We start from the raw sequence: 18,944 nt of genomic DNA, 5'->3' as shown, positions 1-18,944 counted from the left end.
ACTCCAAACCCCCTCCTGCTCCTCCTGCTAGGTGCAGATCTGGATAAAGAGACAGGGTGGAGACGGAGCTATCATAGCTATCACAGCTCCAGTCTTTCTCACCAGGGCAGGCATCCAGAGCCTCTCTGACTGGCTGTTCCTTCGCAGACCTGCTGTGGGAACTTCGTGGTTACACAAATACTTGAGTGATTTGTGGCAGGCTGAGCTGTTTAGGCATGATAAAGGGACTAGTATTTGAAAAACAAACAGGGAAAATGATGTAATAAACAGTTGGAAGGGCTTTGAAAGAATCCTGGTTAGACTAAACACTTGGCTACCAGGCTGTCAGATCGCCAGGGAAGACAGAGAGAGAAGACAGGGAGTCAGGCTAGGACCTCAGTAGGAAGACACACAACCTGTCCAGTGCTTTTCTGCGTCACAATGTTACTTTGGCCATGAATATCAGCATCTGTTCTAAAGGCCAGACATTAAGACACAGGAGCTGGACAGAAATATGTCATGAACAGAAAAATGTCCTGGACAGAAATATGTCCTGGAGAGAAATATGTCCTGGAGAGAAATATGTCCTGGAAAGAAATATGTCCTGGAGAGAAATATGTCCTGGACAGAAATATGTCCTGTACAGAAATATGTCCTGGAGAGAAATATGTCCTGGACAGAAATATGTCCTGGAGAGAAATATGTCCTGGAGAGAAATATGTCCTGGAGAGATAGAAGGACCTCTCTGTTTTTCTTCTACAAACGGTTATTAATCAGGCTTGACATTCTTATCTCTCTCTGCCCAGATATTCCATGAGACGTGTCCCCACCACAGTCCCTCAGACTGAGACTACGATATTTAAAGGGACACTGATGTCAATCTCAACTATGACAATGTTTAAAGATATTTAGTGTTGTCATGCATTGCTCTCACTGAGTAGAGACAATTGTCCACGTTTTAAGGGAGGACTAGGCCTGTAACATGGGAGAGACCATAGCCGGTATCGTGAGAGGCTCCAGGACAGACTGACTGGAAAACAGAAGCCGGAGAGAGCAGGAAATAATAGTCAATGACCAGGGCTTCCGATGCGATCACACTCTCCTTCCCTGTTCCAGAAGGAGTCGGGCAGCGGAGGAAAGCCTTCCTCTCCCTGTTAGAAGCACAACTCCTTCTGCCCGTCTTTGACTAACCCCCCCCACACACACACTTTTACATATACTCATATACCTGTAATGACATTCTCTTTATAACATGTGGAGAGCTTGGCTTTTGATGCTAGGCTAAATTAGGTGTGGAATGGATGGAGCCTCTCTTTTATAATTTTTCTCTTATTCCATTTTTTTTTGGGGGGGGGGGACTGTCTGGCGTCCAGCTCTTGTATCATGCAGGAAAACGTCAGGCTGTTCAGTGACCGTGGCCCTACCCTGGCCGTTAAGAGGCTCTACGTTTGTTGTATTTGTTGGCTCTGTTTACACCACACTGCACTGGAAGGTGTCGGCCCATTTAACATCACCACCCGTTCTTAGAGAGAATGTCTTGAACTTATGTTGCTGTGAAACAAACCAACTCAACAAAATAAATGATGGGGGAAAAACATAAAAAATGTGAAAAAGCTCCTTATCGGCGTTAAAGTTAACAGAATCCAACAACTGATTTAATCACAAAGTGAGATCCCTTTCATTTCCATTTTCACATGCTGGATTTCAATGGAGTTCATGGGAGAATGTCATTATAGAACTCACCAATGATGATCTACTCTGTCAGCATGTACATGGAAAGCAATTTGGGATGCAAACACAGTATTGTATGTATGACAGGTGCTATACCATCATCATTACAATGTCTGAACAGTATAAAGCGGGCCTCACCTTTGACGTATACGTAGGTAGAGCTGATGTCGGTGGAGGGCTGGGCGTACCTGCAGCTGTAGAGCCCCGTGTCGTTGGGGATCAGGTTTCTCACCAGCAGCTTACTACAGTGGGCGTTCGCCCGGGGCTCACACTCCTCCACATGAACCCCCTCCGAGGTGACGTTCCGCCAGGGCAGCCTCCAGTGCAGCTGGGACGCACCTCTGATGAAAACAGCAGAAGTTATCCATAATAACTGACACAGGATCTGATATTATGTATTATCCCTAATGGTTAAGATTTAGATTGAGGATAGAGACATCTGATTGGAGATCTGTGGTTAAGGGCAACCTCTAAGTTGAGTGACAAAGTAAAGAGGGTCCATCTGAGAGGGTCAGCCAGACCACCTGCATCATCACTATCTTATTACCCTCCTACACCCCCTAGAGCTCTGGGTCGTCATCCTCAGGTCAGCATGTCATCACCAGGTCAAACACCTTCATTGTCTCACCTGATTTATGCACACAAACATGCTCTTACAGGACACAGGCACCAGCTCTCAAGATTTGATCTCAGTATTACTTAGATATAGAATTGATAGTGAAATCAGTGTTAAATGCTGGCTTTGACCTGACTTGACTTTGATAGTGGCCCCTCCCCTCAGGACCTCTCAAATTCTGTTTATTTGGAAGTGTTGGAAGGCCGTTCCAATAACCTGGAGTCATCTTGATAACGGGGACTTTTACATGGGAACCTGGCTGGGATCTCTGGGACGATGTGTTCAAATAACACATTATCTCCAGTGTTCGTTTTTAAGGTCCCATTAAAAGCGATCCCGGTGGAGCTTGAAATATGTCTCACTGCATACCACTGCCTCTGCCTACATTGCCTGGGGTCAAGAAACTCTCATCCAGAGGCCAGAAACCATAGACAGTTATCGTCCGGGGCCTTTTTAGCACATGGCCTTGTAGGGAAGCGTTGCATTGGGCCACAGGGGTTAGCATTCCTGGAGTGCCTAGAAAATGATGCAAGGCTCTCTAAACGCTTAACAAATGTGTGAACTTCCGACAGACAGGGGTCCCACCGGCCCCCCGAAGGAAATTGGAACAGATTGATCAATTGGGACCACACTGTTTGCCTGGCTGGGAGAGTCACTGCCTATCTGCCTCTGTGGTCTGATGCTCCTGCAGTCCTTTTCATATATACTCTCTCCTCTCTTTATCCTGGCCTAGCTGTCTAACGGGGCCAAATCAGAGCCTGGGTCTTTATTGCTTCAGTGATAGTCCAGAGAACAGCCATCACCTGGAGAAGGACCTGGCCTCACCTCCTGACTGACCCTGATCTAATGAATAACGGGGGAGGGGGTTGCATGAACCTGTTTTTGTTGTTGTTGATGAAAGCCTTGCCAGGGAGTTCAGATTCTTTCCTTTACCTCTGTCATCAAAATGAATGACACATTTTAACAGTCATCGCCCACCTTTGTTCTGTCCATATGACCTGACCAAGATAAACTTGTGTGGTCAGGAACAACTCTTGTTGTTGGGGAACTTGACATTAAGTCTTTTGGTTCAGTGTGTGTGTGTGTGTGTGTGTATAATACCTGCAGGTGAGGTTGAGTGAATTCCCTGTGTGTAGAAGGTGTGTGTCCTCAGAGGGCAGCAGCAGAGGGGCTGGAAGGTTGACCTGACCTGTACAACACAGAAACACACACACACACACACATTCAGACATTGGCTAACACTCTGAGTCATTGGATACAAGAACACACTCTGAACACTTCAAAGTGGCTCTTCATAGTACTCTCATACAACAAATTACACCATGCCTCCATTTACAGTCAACCAGTTCCTCTCTCACTCTCTGAATCCTACAGTCTGACTCACCAGTGGTGTGATAAATGCATTGGGAGTTTGTTCCTGAGTACAACCCATGTGTATTCACTTAGTGCTGGTCTATTCTGCTGTGAGGGGGTGGGAGGTGTTTACGGGGCAGTCCGTGCAGAGTAGGGTGCTGGAGGATACTGGTCTGGTCTGATAGTGATGAGTTATGTGAGTGTGTTTGAGAGGAGTGGGTGTGAGGCAGATGAGAAGGGGAGGGGGAGTAGGGGGGACATGGGGAGCAGCTGTGCCCCTCAGCCAGAGAGGTCACTCCAGTCAGAACCGGGGAGAACTGGGCAGACCCAGATGAGCTCGGCAACATGTCCACAAGTCCTTCGTCCAGCTCAATCAGTCAATCTAGTTTGGTGGGGACTCTCTCTTCCTCTCTTTCTCCATGCTATAACAATGCTGACACACACTTACAGTATATGGGCAGATTCACTTTTTGATTGACCTCTGACCTTTGCTGCATGCACTGTATTCTATTATTAGATTTATAGAGAAGAGGGACAAAAGGGGAAGTTGGATGATTAAGTTAAAAATCCCAGTTGTTGGTGAGCCGGCTGAAGCTGTTGATAGGTGCTGCTCGCGGTGCTCAGCATAGGAAGCACTGTCATTCTCTCTGCTGTCCGTGAGTTGTGACCGTCTCACAAGTGATTTCCTTCTTTTGACTCTCTACTCCCCAAGCAGCTTGTGTACAGTCAACATGTGGTTTCCAGGCAAACATGTTTATAAAAGGTTCTCTTTAAGAGCAAATGTCTGCCTGCCCAGCGCTGACAGTATCCAGAAAGACAATGGAATTACACAACAAGGCTAATTCCCTGGGTGGACTCCAGAAACCTAGACACACACAAATGCAGGTGAACACACCAAACACACACACACGCATACACACTCAAAAGTACACAGAGTTGCAATATGTTTTATTGTGGGGGTCTGAACAGCTGTTGTCCAAGAATGAACTGACAGTGCCAACGTTGGCACTCAAATATCAACTTCCTTCCAAAATGTTGTAACATCATTGTTTCATAGTCCAAGGTTATTTGGAGGGGAAGGGATGTGGTCAAAGGTTTTCAAAGTGATGAAAACATTCCTCTCAGTATGACAGAGTACTACCAGTATAGGGTCTAAGTATACTACATCGCTCTCTTTAATGCTTCTACTTCTGCGAAACATAATCAGAAATCAGAATCTCCAGACAAACACGTTATTAATAGTCTGTAGATATTACTCAGTGGTTATTGCCCATGTGTGTATTTCCATATGGATAGATCGATGTACATAAACAAAGGCCTTGAAGAATTTGCCGGTGCATCTTGAACACGAGCTGAGACAAAAGAATGTACACTGAGATTCCTAGAAAACTTTACATTAATGTTTATATATATATATATATATATATATATATTGGTGTCTGGGACACTACTGTTGATATTACGTTACCAAGCTAAGGGATGGACCTAGAGAAATGCAACCAATCTCGTGGATGGTCATGGACTGAACATCCATGATATTAAAATGAGAGTTTTAATCATGTTTTGAGGTTATACAGTGTTTGTTTACATTTACATTGTTTACAAACATTGGAGTAAAACAAGCTTATATTTGAGGTTTTGATCAGGTACAACAGTTGAACTAAGCTCATGAGGCATTTATAAGTTATATTCTTCAAGAATCAGTGCGTATACATCCTGCATTTATAAGTTCAAAAATGAAGTCCAAAAATGAATGTAGCAACTTTGGAACCAAGAACAGTTTCCCCGCTCTGCACTATAACAAACTACAGATGGATGGTTCAGCAGGGGCCCCCGGCAGCCCACTTAACCCCCCCCCCCCCCCCCCCGGCTTACCCCCTTCATCAAGCCCTCCACTCCCTGCCCTGTCCCTGTCGCTCTCCACCCACAGCCTCCCATCCCATCCTACCCCCACCTGCCTGCCCAGCGCTGACCTCAGCAGGCCCCCCGCCACAACCCCCCGCGAACAGCTGTGTGCTGCATTCCTCCAGTGGAACGCCTGGAAATGCTAGAAATTGTGCTTGTTGTGCTGGTTCAGTTCAGAGGGCCTGGTTCTCATTAGGAGACATTAAAGAAGAGGACAGACGTGGAACCAGACCATGCCTCCATTTACAGTCAACCAGTTCCTCTCTATGAATCCTACATAAATGCATTGGATTTTATGGACATGGAACCACTATCTGATGTCTCTCTAGGTTGCCATATTCAGCTCACTCTGCTGGCTGGTGTTGGGCTCTTGTGCATGTTATCAAACAGCAGTTGACATTGTCAGTGTTAGTCTGGGACCCTCCATTCATAAGTCCCAAGCCTCCCTCTGTGCAGAGCTGGGGCACCCTCAGCAGGGTCGGTACAAACTGGAAGCATCAGATTTTCAGAGGAAAAGCAAAGAAGATGCCTCCGGTTTCATTTGACCCCGCTCAGGTGTTTCTTTTACGCCTGAAACGTTACAGATGTAGGATTTTAACTTGATTACTATTTTGTTGCTTAGAATTTTCCTGCAATGCAGGAAATGCTAACTTGTACTATAGGTTTAAAAAGTATTCTAAAGTTTGCAATTCCCACTTTAAAATGTCAGACTTGATTTGCCCTTATCAACCCCTGCAAAAAAGTCCATAAACTATAATCAACATAATAATTCACATTTCCTGTTGCTGCAGGATTATTTTCCTGCTGAAGCAAACCGGCTCAAATTAAGATCCTACATCTGTAGGTTGTCACGTCTACCCCAGCTCCCACTCTCCGGCGCTCGATGTAGCCAGTTTACTCATTATTACACACACCTGCCGCCATCGTTACACGCACCTGCACCTCATGAGAATCACCTGGACTCCATCACCTTCCTGATTACCTCCCCTATATCTGTCACTCCCTTTGGTTCTTTCCCCAGGCGTTATTGATTCTGTTCCTGTGTTTCATGTCAGTATGCGACTCGTGTTTCTTGTTTTGTTTCATGGTCCGTTATTTATTAAATGTGGTCTCTGTATTCTTAGCGTACACGTTACAGGTTAAAGCTGGGGAAAACAGCACAGGACATTGCAGTCGCTACATTTCCAGGAAGGACTTTTGCTCCCATATGATGGGATTCCAAGTTCTATTCTGAAGTGTTTGTGGTCAAGCCAAACCGAAAACAGAGAACAAACAAGACCTCCAAACAATGACCAATTCCAACATTTGACTGTTTTTAAACGAATCCAAACCCTATCTTTGTGTCTAGTCCCCATGGAAATCAGTGTGCTCTTGAAAAACCCCAAAATAGTTTCAGCTGTGCTGCCAAACACTTGTGTAATACAACAACTATCTCATGATGTTGAATCCATTGGGTAAGAAACTGCTGAACCCAATGTGAATCTGCTTAAAGAGGAAGAGAGAGCGACAGAGAGAGAGAACAAAAGCAAGAGCGAGTGAGAGGACAAGAGTGGGAGTCTGAATGTGGCTGTGCCAGGCAGTCCGGGCTAGCGGCCAACAGCTCATGTCTGATACTATGGAATAAAACCCTATTCTTTATTACGGTATGAGATGACTGTACTGTCACTGTGTTTGTGAGGAAATCCCCAGTCACACCTTAAAGTGCAGGGTATAATGTACGGAATTCCCTCATCTGTGGCTGGTACACGTCTCCCTGTGCTTCCCGTCCTACCATGTACCAGCAATGCCATCTCTGGAGTGAGGATCTTTTTTGGGGTCTTCAAGGCAAAAACAACAATGTGGAATAATGACTCCCTTGTTTAACCTTGCCAATCCATCTCTTTGTATGTCCAACATGGAGAACAAAGGGAGAGAGAGGATGGTGGTGGTGGGGGGGGCGCACTCCTTTATGAAAGAGAAAGGTCAGAGGCTTGTGAGTCATCTTCGCTGCAGTGTGTCCATGGATATAGCAGAGAAGCACAACAGTAGTCAGCGGTAGTCAGTCAGTGGCCACTGACATGATCACTGGCTTCCTGTATGGCACTGTGGTGCTCAGGGCCACCATTTTTACCTCGTATGGAACATCACAATATTTCCACACATTTATCACAATATATTTTGGTTAAGCAACTGGCTTTAATGCTGCTGTGAATTTCCCAGAAAAGGAACTTAAAATGTTCCATTATTCATTTCCAGGCTTTACTGGCGCACAGTTGGTGGGCTATACTGGTTTTGTAAGGTTACATTGGGGTTAACCTGTCCTGTACTGTTATATCCCTCAAGTTCATTGCCTCATAGTGTGACGATGCAGCCATCCCGCTGCAATCTCGTTCTGAGACAGTGGGATTTCACGGTGAGTTGTCTCTAGTTGGAGTCTTTCAGAACAGAAAAACAGAAAGACAAACTCACAAGATGTTTTATGCTCTGCTGGCAGATGTACAACGGAGACCTGAAAACCATGACAAGAGTACTGCCAAAATAAGAAGTTGCTACTACTATTTACTGTGCAGTTAGAGTTTCTAACGGTTGTGACTGCACTCTCACACCGGGTCCTTCAGAAAGCACTGCACTCTGCCAACAATATGGTTAAGACAACAGTAAGAGAGACTTTTTTATTAGTCGTAGATTAGCTTTGGGAGTTTGGAGACAGAATGCACAAGCCTCCCCTTTAAAAAAACAGAATAAAGGAACATCTGGCCAAGATGGGTGGCCAGTCAGCTTTTCCTGGTTATATAGAATTAAACGTGGTTAACTATAGGAAGATCCTGTATATTGAGATTCCTACGAGCTCTTCCACTGTGTAAGCCAGGAGGATTCTTGAAATTGAAATCCCATGCAGGGGTTAAAACTAAAGATACAGCTGGCTCAGCAAGAGAGATGTACATGTCTTATAGAGGGCGATGCTGCTATCATCCCTGTTAACAACAGCAATAGCAACTGAACATCCAGATTCAACTGAAGTGCTTCTGCTGTGCTGGTAGAAATCTCCCAATACAAGAATCCATCATGCACAGGAGAGGTAAGACATCTGAGGAACCTGCAAAACACCAACAGCTCAGTTCACATTTCACATTGGAATAACACTGCACTGGTGGCTATGTTGGCAGTCAATCAAAGAGAAACAGAGACGCTTGGTGTGTGTGTGTGTGTCAGGGGGAAAAGCAATAGGAAAGAGGATTTACCAATTTCAAGCATCTACAGTGTAATCAACGCTTCCTATTTCACCTATCACCAGCATTGCCTTACAAATCCACCAACAATCTCAATGCTAAACAAGGTAGCACCACCAATACTATACTGGAAAGGGGGGAAGGGGATACCTAGTCAGTTGCATTCAACCCAAATGTGTGTTCCACATTTAACCCAAGGAATAGATAGATGCCTATTATTCAACTTAGTTGGGTTTATTTCAGATTGTAGAGGACAAATCACCCCCCCCCATCTCTGTGGTGCTGTACCGTACCTGTCCCACTGACCAAACCTCTCCACATCTGCCTCAGTCTTGAGATGAGTTTACTTCGAATGGCTCTACCATATAGCCAACCGCCATGCAGAAACAATGGTCCACCTTTGCTCAGCCTCATTGTCTTGAGATTGGGGCTTGACATACATTGGTGCTTCAATGAGAACGTAGCGTGTCACGTTTCCGTGACCTCTATTGGCCAGAACAATTCCAGGGTGCTTCCTGCCCTCCCCACCCCTTGTCTGTTTCTTCCTTGTGTTTTTCCCATGCTCTGCGTGTGGACAGTGAAGGAAATCTACTTGGAAACAGTGTAGATAAACTAGAGAGACTGAAAAAGTAGCAGGGGAGGGAGGGGCCAGTATTTCCTCTGTTTGGATGTGATGTTCATTTGGACATTGGGAGGAAGACATATCTGTGTTGCACACCGGGCAAGACAGAATGTAGAGAAAGTACTGCTCGATCTTGTTTAGGGACGGATCGTAATGTACAGAATGGTTACCTGGAGGAAAATGGGGGAGGGTCATGCTATTCAATTTCAGTCAAGGGGAGGGTTTAGTATTTTTTAAATCTAGTCATGGGGAGAGTCATGCCATTTTCTAATTGATGAAATGTCTATATTTCTCAATGTTTAAAAAAATAGTTGCTTATTAGGCTATATATTGGTGTGCCCAATGCTGCCCCTGATCTCTGATTTTCCGCAAATAGGATATTTAGTGTGGTCTCAATCAAACGATCCATAGCCTATAAGCTATGGTCCGAAATACAATATTCATGAAAAAGGCCGATACCAATATCCAATATTTTCTTTGCCAAAAAAAAACCCAATACAGATAACCGATATTACATTTCTTTGCGGCCTTTCAAGCATTCTACTACAGTTAAACAGTTAACACATTACACATGGACACAGCAGTCTAAGGCGCTGCATCTCAGTGGAAGAGGCATCACTACAGTCCCTGGTTCGAATCCAGGCTCTATCACATCCGGCCGTGAATGGGTGTCCCATAGGGTGGCGCACAATTGTCCCAGCGTCGTACGTGTTTGGCCGGTGTAGGCCATCATTGTAAATAAGAATTTGTTTTTAACTGACTTGCCTAGTTAAACAAAGGTTACACACACACACCACACTGACCCCAAAATAATTTTGATGGCATTTATGTATTTCCCCATTACCAGTAAAACATAATCAAAACCTATTTCTTTCACTTACTTGCTTTGCTGTTTCGTTGTTCATTTGCTCAGTCATTTCATTCTCAACCAGAATTTCTATGGAATGCCTTTGGGGTCTTTTAATGTCAAGAAAGATACACATCAAATAAGCTTGTTGACCAATCAGGATCTGAATATGACTGCACGTCACATAATAATTAAACGAGTTCATTCATTTTTGTTAATGCACATTGATTACACTATCACTCGTATTTCATATTTCACAACGATTCATCGACACGTATGCTATGATGCTGGCAAAGTTGCTTCGAGCATCTACAGTGCTGGTCCTCAAAAAAAAAACTAGCTAGCTCATGGATGCAAACAATGTTCTTCCCCAAAAACATAGCAAAACGACATAATCTGTTTCAGTAGCTACAGTTAGCTAGCTAACTAAACTCAGCAAAAAAATAAATGTCCTCTCACTATCAACTGCGTTTATTTTCAGCAAACTTAACATGTGTAAATAACATAAGATTCAACAACTGAGACATAAACTGAACAAGATCTTGATTTAACAGAAATGGAATAATGTGTCCCTGAAAAAAGGGGGGTCAAAATCAAAAGTAACAGTCAGTATCTGGTGTGGCAACCAGTTGCATTAAGTACTGCAGTGCATCTCCTCCTCATGGCCTGCACCAAATTTGCCAGTTCTTGTTGTGAGATGTTACCCCACTCTTCCACCAAGGCACCTGCAAGTTCCCGCACATTTCTGGGGGGAATGGCCCTACCCCTCACCCTCCGATCCAACAGGTCCCAGACGTGCTCAATGGGATTGAGATCCAGGCTCTTCGCTGGCCATGGCAGAACACTGAGATTCCTATCTTGTGGGAAATCACGCACAGAATGAGCAGTATGGCTGGTGGCATTGTCATGCAGGAGGCTCATGTCAGGATAAGCCTGCAGGAAGGGTACCACATGAGGGAGGAGGATGTCTTCCCTGTAATGCACAGCGTTGAGATTGCCTGCAATCTCAGACCATGACAGACCTTCAAATCGATCCCGCTCCAGAGTACATGCCTCGGTGTAACGCTCATTCCTTCGTCGATAAACGCGAATCCGACCATCGCCCCTGGTGAGACAAAACCGTGACTCGTCAGTGAAGAGCACCTTTTGTCAGTCCTGTCTGGTCCAGCGACAGTGGGTTTGTGCCCATAGGTAACGTTGTTGCCGGTGATGTCTGGTGAGGACCTGCCTTTACAACAGGCCTACAAGCCCTCAGTCCAGCCTCTCTCAGCCTATTGAGGACAGTCTGAGCACTGATGGAGGGATTGTGCGTTCCTGGTGTAACTCGAGCAGTTGTTGTTGCCATCCTGTACCTTTCCCGCAGGTGTGATGTTCGGATGTACTGATCCTGTGCAAATCTTGTTACACGTGGTCTGCCACTGCGAGGACGATCAGCTGTCTGTCCTGTCGACCCTGTAGCGCTGTCTTAGGCGTCTCACAGTACGGACATTGCAATTTATTTCCCTGGCCACATCTGCAGTCCTCATGCCTCCTTGCAGCATGCCTAAGGCACGTTCACACAGATGAGCAGGGACACTGGGCATCTTTCTTTGATGTTTATCAGAGTCAGTAGAAAGGCCTCTTTAGTGTCCTAAGTTTTCATAACTGTGACCTTAATTGCCTACCGTCTGTAAGCTGTTAGTGTCTTAACCGTTCCACCGGTGCATGTTCATTAATTGTTTATGGTTCATTGAACAAGCATGGGAAACAGTGTTTAAACCCTTTACAATGAAGATCTGTGAAGTTATTTGGATTTTTACAAATTATCTTTGAAAGACAGGTTTCTTTTTTTGCTGTGTTTATATAGCTAGGTGTCATCATATAAAATAACCCTCGTTCATAAGACAGTTCTTATTTGATTAATGGTAGTTGGACCCATCTATGTGAAGCTAGCCACAATAAGGATTAGCCACAATAATGGATAATGTGGTTAGCCTTCTAAATAAAAGTATGGCATAATTCTACTATTTATATTCATTTGCATCACTGTCAATGACACACTTTTATTTTATTCCACTATTGTGCCTAATCCTTATTGTGGCTAGCTTCACAACACATAACCCGGTCCGGTCGAGCCTCACTAGCCAGATGAAGCTAGCCGGCTGCTTATAACGTTTGCTTTGGGAACAGGGTTAAGTAGCTGGCTAGCTATTTTTTTTCATGAGCTGAAGTTCAATTTCAATAGGTGAACAACAAGTGGCAACCTAGCTAATACTTATTCACAAGGATTCCTAAATCATTGCTAAGAATAATGAGAATGGCTGCAGTTTCTACTGGTCATTGTTTTCAGGCTGGTTGTATTGGTGCTAGTTAGGTACCAAGCTAAAGCTAGCTATCCCAGAAGTTGCGGTCAAACAAATTATGCTTTATTACCAAAGCGGTGATGTAAACACATCTTTCGTGGCCGGTGTTGGCTTGTTTGCAGACTTTTTTGTACAGTATTGACAGTGCTACTGTATCTTATTAGACAGGCAAAGACCCAAACGGCGTTCCATAGTATGTATGTTGTGAAGCTAAAAGAAGTGACGATATTACTGTGTAACTCCGATAGGGCAACATCTGAAAAATAGCGCACTTGGTATTGTGTACCAGTGCTTGACCAGTCGACGAAGGCCAACATCATCCACGACAGAGAACGGTTGATTGTCAAGGGCAATGAATTCCATTATCTTGGCTTTAATGGATTTCGCCTTTGAGTTGTCTTGCTGAAATTTTCTTCCTCTTTCAAATGACTGCTCGACTTGTTGATTGCTCGAGCCACACAGCAGACATTGTGGGCTAGGTTAGGGATGCTGTGTTGCATGTGTAGAGCAAAATTTGATGTGGCGTTATTACGTCATGTACCTACATTATATACGTATGCACGGCAGCTTTGACATCGGTTTTTAACATCGCCGTTAAACTAGACATCGGGTCGATACTGATGCTGTCATTTTTAGCTAATATCGTCCGATTCCAATATGTTCACCGATATATCGTGCATCCCTAGTTTAAACCCAGACAGATTTTGGGGAAACACTTCTCTCATTGGGTTAAGCAATGGAAGAAGAGTAGCCAGCAGTTAAAGCTTTTCTCTGTGTCAGTAGGCCTACTCTGTCTGGGGTGGAAAGGTAGGCCTACTCTGTCTGGGGTGGAAAGGTAGGCCTACTCTGTCTGGGGTGGAAAGGTAGGCCTACTCTGTCTGGGGTGGAAAGGTAGGCCTACTCTGTCTGGGGTGGAAAGGTAGGCCTATTCTGTCTGGGGTGGAAAGGTAGGCCTACTCTGTCTGGGGTGGAAAGGTAGGCCTATTCTGTCTGGGGTGGAAAGGTAGGCCTACTCTGTCTGGGGTGGAAAGGTAGGCCTACTCTGTCTGGGGTGGAAAGGTAGGCCTAACGTTTGAAAGTACCATGCTCAGATTCCTAATGACATCTCAGATTTAATTATTTTTTGTTGCAAACAAGACACACTGATTTGGCATTAGAGAAATATGATGAGATGAACACATAGGCCTAGCTCTCTGTCCATTCTTAGCCTGTAATGTCGGTAATTTTTGTTACATTAAAAAGACACTGCTAATATGTAAAATAATGTTGAATTGCATGAAATGTTTATTAATGGTCATGCGTTCTCAGACCTGCAAATACAAGGATAGATTAATTCAATGCTTTTACAGATCTTTCCAACCCTTCTCTTGTCAACGGTGGTCTGTGAACCCACAACCATCTGGCCTGAAGCCCTGTGCACTATCAAAATTCCTGCAATGCCATGTAATGCTTACAGGACAAAAAACAGTTCCTAAAACTGCATATCTAAGGCTCTGGTCTGTCCAAGAAGTGAGGGTAAACAGTAGGCATGTTCTTTGCTATCCCATTTATGTGTTCATTATTATTTTGGTATAGGGGAGGGTCACTTGTTTTTTTAAGCGTTCAGGGATTGTTTGCGTAAAATATATTTTGCTAAAGGGAGGGCTATAATATCCATTTCAGAGGTCCAATTTTCTCCATGTAAGCCTTATTATAAATAATGTTCACTCCCTTATGTGGAGAGGCATCATGATCCTGGAACTGGCAAGTGATAACAATGTGGCTTACTTTGTGAAACACATTCTATTCTCAAGATGTTGAACAACCTTTCACTCTGGATCCACATGATAACAATGCTGAAATAAATATTTTCACCATAACTGAAAACACTGGTTCTGTTTTCAAATATATTTCACCTCCTCCAGGGGCCTAGTTAACTGTAACACATCTGTCAAATATCTCCACCAATGTCCAATACAGATTCTTGATACACAAAAAGACTACCAACAAGAATGAACAAATTTGAGATTAAGTGGGAACAGTTCACTTAATAAGGTATAGATAATAAACTCATATGTATAGGCAACAAACAAATAGGTATAGGTAATAAACTCATCGGTATATGTAATAAATTCATACATATAGGCAATAAACTCATAGGTATGTATCGTAATAAACTCATAGGTATAGGCAATCAACTTAAAGGTAGGTTTAGGTAATAAACTTATGGGTAGGTATAGCTAATAAACTCATAAATAGGTATAGGCAATAAACTCATCGGTATAGGTAAACAACTCATGGGTATAGGTAATAAACTTGTAGGTATAATTAATCAACTCATTAGGTAGGTATAGGTAATACACTCATAGGTATAGGCATTAAACGCAAAGGTATAGGTAATAAACTCATAGGTATAATTAATAAACTCATAGGTATAGGCAATAAAGTCATAGGTAGGTACAGTGTACAAGTCAAAGTTTGGACACACTACTCATTCCAGGGTTTTTCTTTATTTGTGCTATTTTCTACATTGTAGAATAATAGTGAAGACATTAGAACTATGAAATAACACATATGGAATCATGTAGTAACCAAAAGAAGTGTTTTATATTTGAGATTCTTCAAAGTAGCCACCCTTTGCCTTGATGACAGCTTTGCAGACTCTTGACATTCTCTCAACCAGCTTCATGAGGTAGTCACCTGGAATGCATTTCAATTAACAGGTGTGCCTTGTTAAATGTTAATTTGTGGAATTTCTTTCCTTCTTAATGCATTTAAGCCAATCAGTTGTGTTGTGACAAGATAGGGGTGGTATACAGAAGATAGCCCTATTTGGTAAAATACCAAGTCCATATTATGGCATTCACAGCTCAAATAAGCAAAGAGAAATGACAGTCCATCATTACTTTAAGACATGAAGGTCAGTCAATGTGGAAAATGTCAAGAACTTTGAAAGTTTCTTCAAATGCAGTCGCAAAAACCATCAAGTGCTGTGATGAAACAGGCTCTCACGAGGACCGCCACAGGAAAGGAAGACCAAGATTCACCTCTGCTGCAGAGGATAACTTCATTAGAGTTCACTGCCCCTCAGATTGCAGCCCAAATAAATGCTTCACAGAGTTCAAGTAAGAGACACATCTCAACATCAACTGTTCAGAGGAGACTGCATGAATCAGGCCTTCCTGGTCGAATTGATGCAAAGAAACCACTACTAAAGGACACCAATAAGAAGAAGGTACTTGCTTGGGCCAAGAAACATGAGCAATGGCCATTAGAAAGGTGGAAATCTGTCCTTTGGTCTGATGTGTCCAAATTAAAAAATGTGGTTCCAACCGCCGTGTCTTTGTGAGATTCAGAGTAGGTGAACGGATGATCTCCTCATGTGTGGTTCCCACCATGAAGCATGGAGGAGGAGGTGTGAGGGTGCTTTGCTGATGACACAGTCAGTGATTTATTTAGAATTCAGGGCACACTTAACCAGCATGGCTACCACAGCATTCTGCAGCGATACACCATTCCATCTGGTTTGCGCTTAGTAGGACTATTGTTTGTTTTTCAACAGGAATAAAAACTCATAACACATCAGATGACCTGGCCTCCAAAATCACCCGACCTCAACCATATTGAGATGGTTTGGGATGAGTTGGACCACAGAGTGAAGAAAAAGCAGCCAACAAGTGCTCAGCATATGGGGGAACTCCTTCAAGACTGTTGGAAAAGCATTCCTCATGAATCTGGTTGAGAGAATGCCAAGAATGTGCAAAGCTGTCCTCAAGGCAAAGGGTGTGGCTACTTTGAAGAATCTCAAATATAAAATCTATTTTGATTTGTTGAACACTTTTTTGGTGACTACATGATTCCATGTGTGTTATTTCATAGTTTTGATGTCTTCACTATTATTAGACAATGTAGAAAATATTACAAATAAAGAAAAACCCTGGAATGAGTAGGTGTCCAAACTTTTGACTAGTACTGTAGAAAATAAAATCATAGGTAGGTATAGCTAATAAACTCATAAGTATAGGCAAAAAAACTCATAGGTACATGCAATAACTCATAGGTAGGTATAAGTAATAAACTCATAGGTAGTTATAGTTAATAAACTCATAGGTAGTCATAGGTAATAAACTCATAAGTATAGTTAATAAACTCATAGGTAGGTATCGTAATAAACTCATAGGTAGGTATAATAATAAACTCATAGGTAGGTATAATAATAAACTCATAGGTAGGTATCGTAATAAACTCATAGGTAGGTATAATAATAAACTCATAGATAGGTATCGTAATAAACTCATAGGTAGGTATAATAATAAACTCATAGGTAGGTATCGTAATAAACTCATAGGTAGGTATCGTAATAAACTCATAGGTAGGTATAATAATAAACTCATAGATAGGTATCGTAATAAACTCATAGGTAGGTATCGTAATAAACTCATAGGTATAGGCAATCAACTTAAAGGTAGGTTTAGGTAATAAACTTATGGGTAGGTATAGCTAATAAACTCATAAATAGGTATAGGCAATAAACTCATGGGTATAGGTAAACAACTCATGGGTATAGGTAATAAACTTGTAGGTATAATTAATAAACTCATTAGGTAATAAACTCATAGGTATAGGTAATAAACACATAGGTATAAGCAATAAACTCATAGGTATAGGTAATAAACTCAAATGTATAGGTAACAAACTCATAGGTAAAGGTAACAAATTCATAGGTATAGGTAATAAACTTATAGATATACATAATAAACTCATAGGTATAGGTAATACGTTCCCAAGGTAACACACAGCAGCGTTTACTCAATTACATCCTCTCTTCAATGGAAAGTGACTACCTCTACTGGTGACAAGTTGTACTGCAATGTCTATACGTGTATGGATTCCTAACTGCCGAACCTCAACCTTGGATTGTTGGATGTTTCAATGAACTTGAATTATCACAATGACTCAATTTCAACGACATGGAATTTCAATCCCAAGAAACAACATGTGCATTCAACTTCAGCAACAGGTGACATTTGAACTCAGTTGGATTGTGTGATATGATCACGCTTTAAACAAGATTATCCTTGCTACATCAACTTCATATTTCGTAAATGGATACAAGTCCAAAACAAACTTAGTTCATCTCTTCAAACCATTCGAAACAAATTGAATAGAAAAACGCCCTCTGCTCATTAATACTCTGCATTCCATCATAATAACAGAGCAAATGTGAATATCAATCTTAATTTATTCATACAGGAAAAAAAATCACCAAATGTAGAGACATTAACTTTAAGTGACTTCAAGGAACATAATTATAAAAGGAGAAACCTTCTCTGGATACATATGGAATAATTCTTACCGCTTATAGTTGTGATTAAATGAAAGACGACTGAGAGTTTGGCACAGTTGAGCGGGGCCATTCTGTCCACCACCGGTGATACCCCCAGAAAATCCCAAGAAAGAGACAAAAGTGTTGGCTGAGAATAAAACGCGATATAGTCTCTCAGGTAACAGTCCAAAAGTGATATAAATGAAAATGTGTCCTTTTAGTTTTTAATCCAAAAAATCCTTAGATCAAAATGTAAGAAACTCAGCAGTTGTCCACGTATCCCATAGCTTGTTTTGAAGGACAGCTCCCCTGTGCAGTTTTGGTTCCACTCCGACTAGTACTTGCAACTGAAGAGACAGATGAGTGCAGGTGCGACTGCGACTTTTTCCCTCTACTCTTTGGAACTGAGTGAAAGGAATTTAAACAAGCATTGCCACCAAGTGGGTGATTCTTCAAATGTTTTGTAGAATAAAACGAACGCCTCAGATTTGAAACAAAACAGAGCAAAATCAGCCATTCATCCTCTGAACAACGGTAGTGTAGATTAATTCATGTGCAACTGTCTGAGAAGTTCTTATCCCGCCTCTGTACTCAGCACCGCTTGCAGTCCACGCGCTGAGTCTTTATAGTGAAGAACAGAGGAAGGACGCAACGTCAGACAAACTGCAGTGACAGTGTGACGTTCTAGAATCACTTTCTACATTATTTCACTGTATATGACATGTGAACAGCCTACATCATATTTCTATTTATTGATGACGTGTTGGCCTCACCTATTCTACATCAAACATTTGTATTGTTTTATTGGTTTTGAATGACGTGAAGAACCTTTGAAAGAATTTTAATGAACCAGTCAGACACCAAAAACAGATGCATTTAATGCAACATCAACATTACAGTGAATTTCAATCCTTGAATTTACTGTTTCCCAATTCACCAATTTACACAGCCCTTTATTGCCCAAAACAAGTCACAAGTGAATGTAAAACCGGCTACTTTGGTTGTGTGCCTGCCCTTGACCTTGATCAATTGAAA

At 42.5% G+C, this 18,944-nt stretch overlaps 1 protein-coding gene across 1 annotated transcript in view; it reads right to left on the bottom strand.

Moving 5' to 3' along the window:
- Nucleotides 1–18,522, bottom strand: part of LOC115129422 (vascular endothelial growth factor receptor kdr-like) — an 82,386-nt gene extending 63,864 nt beyond the window's left edge. The window contains exons 1-3 of the mRNA XM_029659749.2: nucleotides 17,940–18,522; nucleotides 3,428–3,515; nucleotides 1,849–2,051 (exon numbers count right to left, since the gene is read on the bottom strand). Of these exons, the coding sequence (XP_029515609.1) occupies nucleotides 1,849–2,051; nucleotides 3,428–3,515; nucleotides 17,940–18,000 (352 nt within the window). The 5' untranslated portion in view covers nucleotides 18,001–18,522. The remainder of the gene's footprint in view (nucleotides 1–1,848; nucleotides 2,052–3,427; nucleotides 3,516–17,939) is intronic.
- Nucleotides 18,523–18,944: the final 422 nt, after the last annotated feature.

Source organism: Oncorhynchus nerka, linkage group LG5, assembly GCF_034236695.1.
Source record: "Oncorhynchus nerka isolate Pitt River linkage group LG5, Oner_Uvic_2.0, whole genome shotgun sequence".
Classification (NCBI taxonomy): Eukaryota; Metazoa; Chordata; class Actinopteri; order Salmoniformes; family Salmonidae; genus Oncorhynchus; species Oncorhynchus nerka.
The sequence above is the reverse complement of the archived record's forward strand: the minus strand, read 5'-3'. Positions and strand labels throughout refer to the sequence as shown.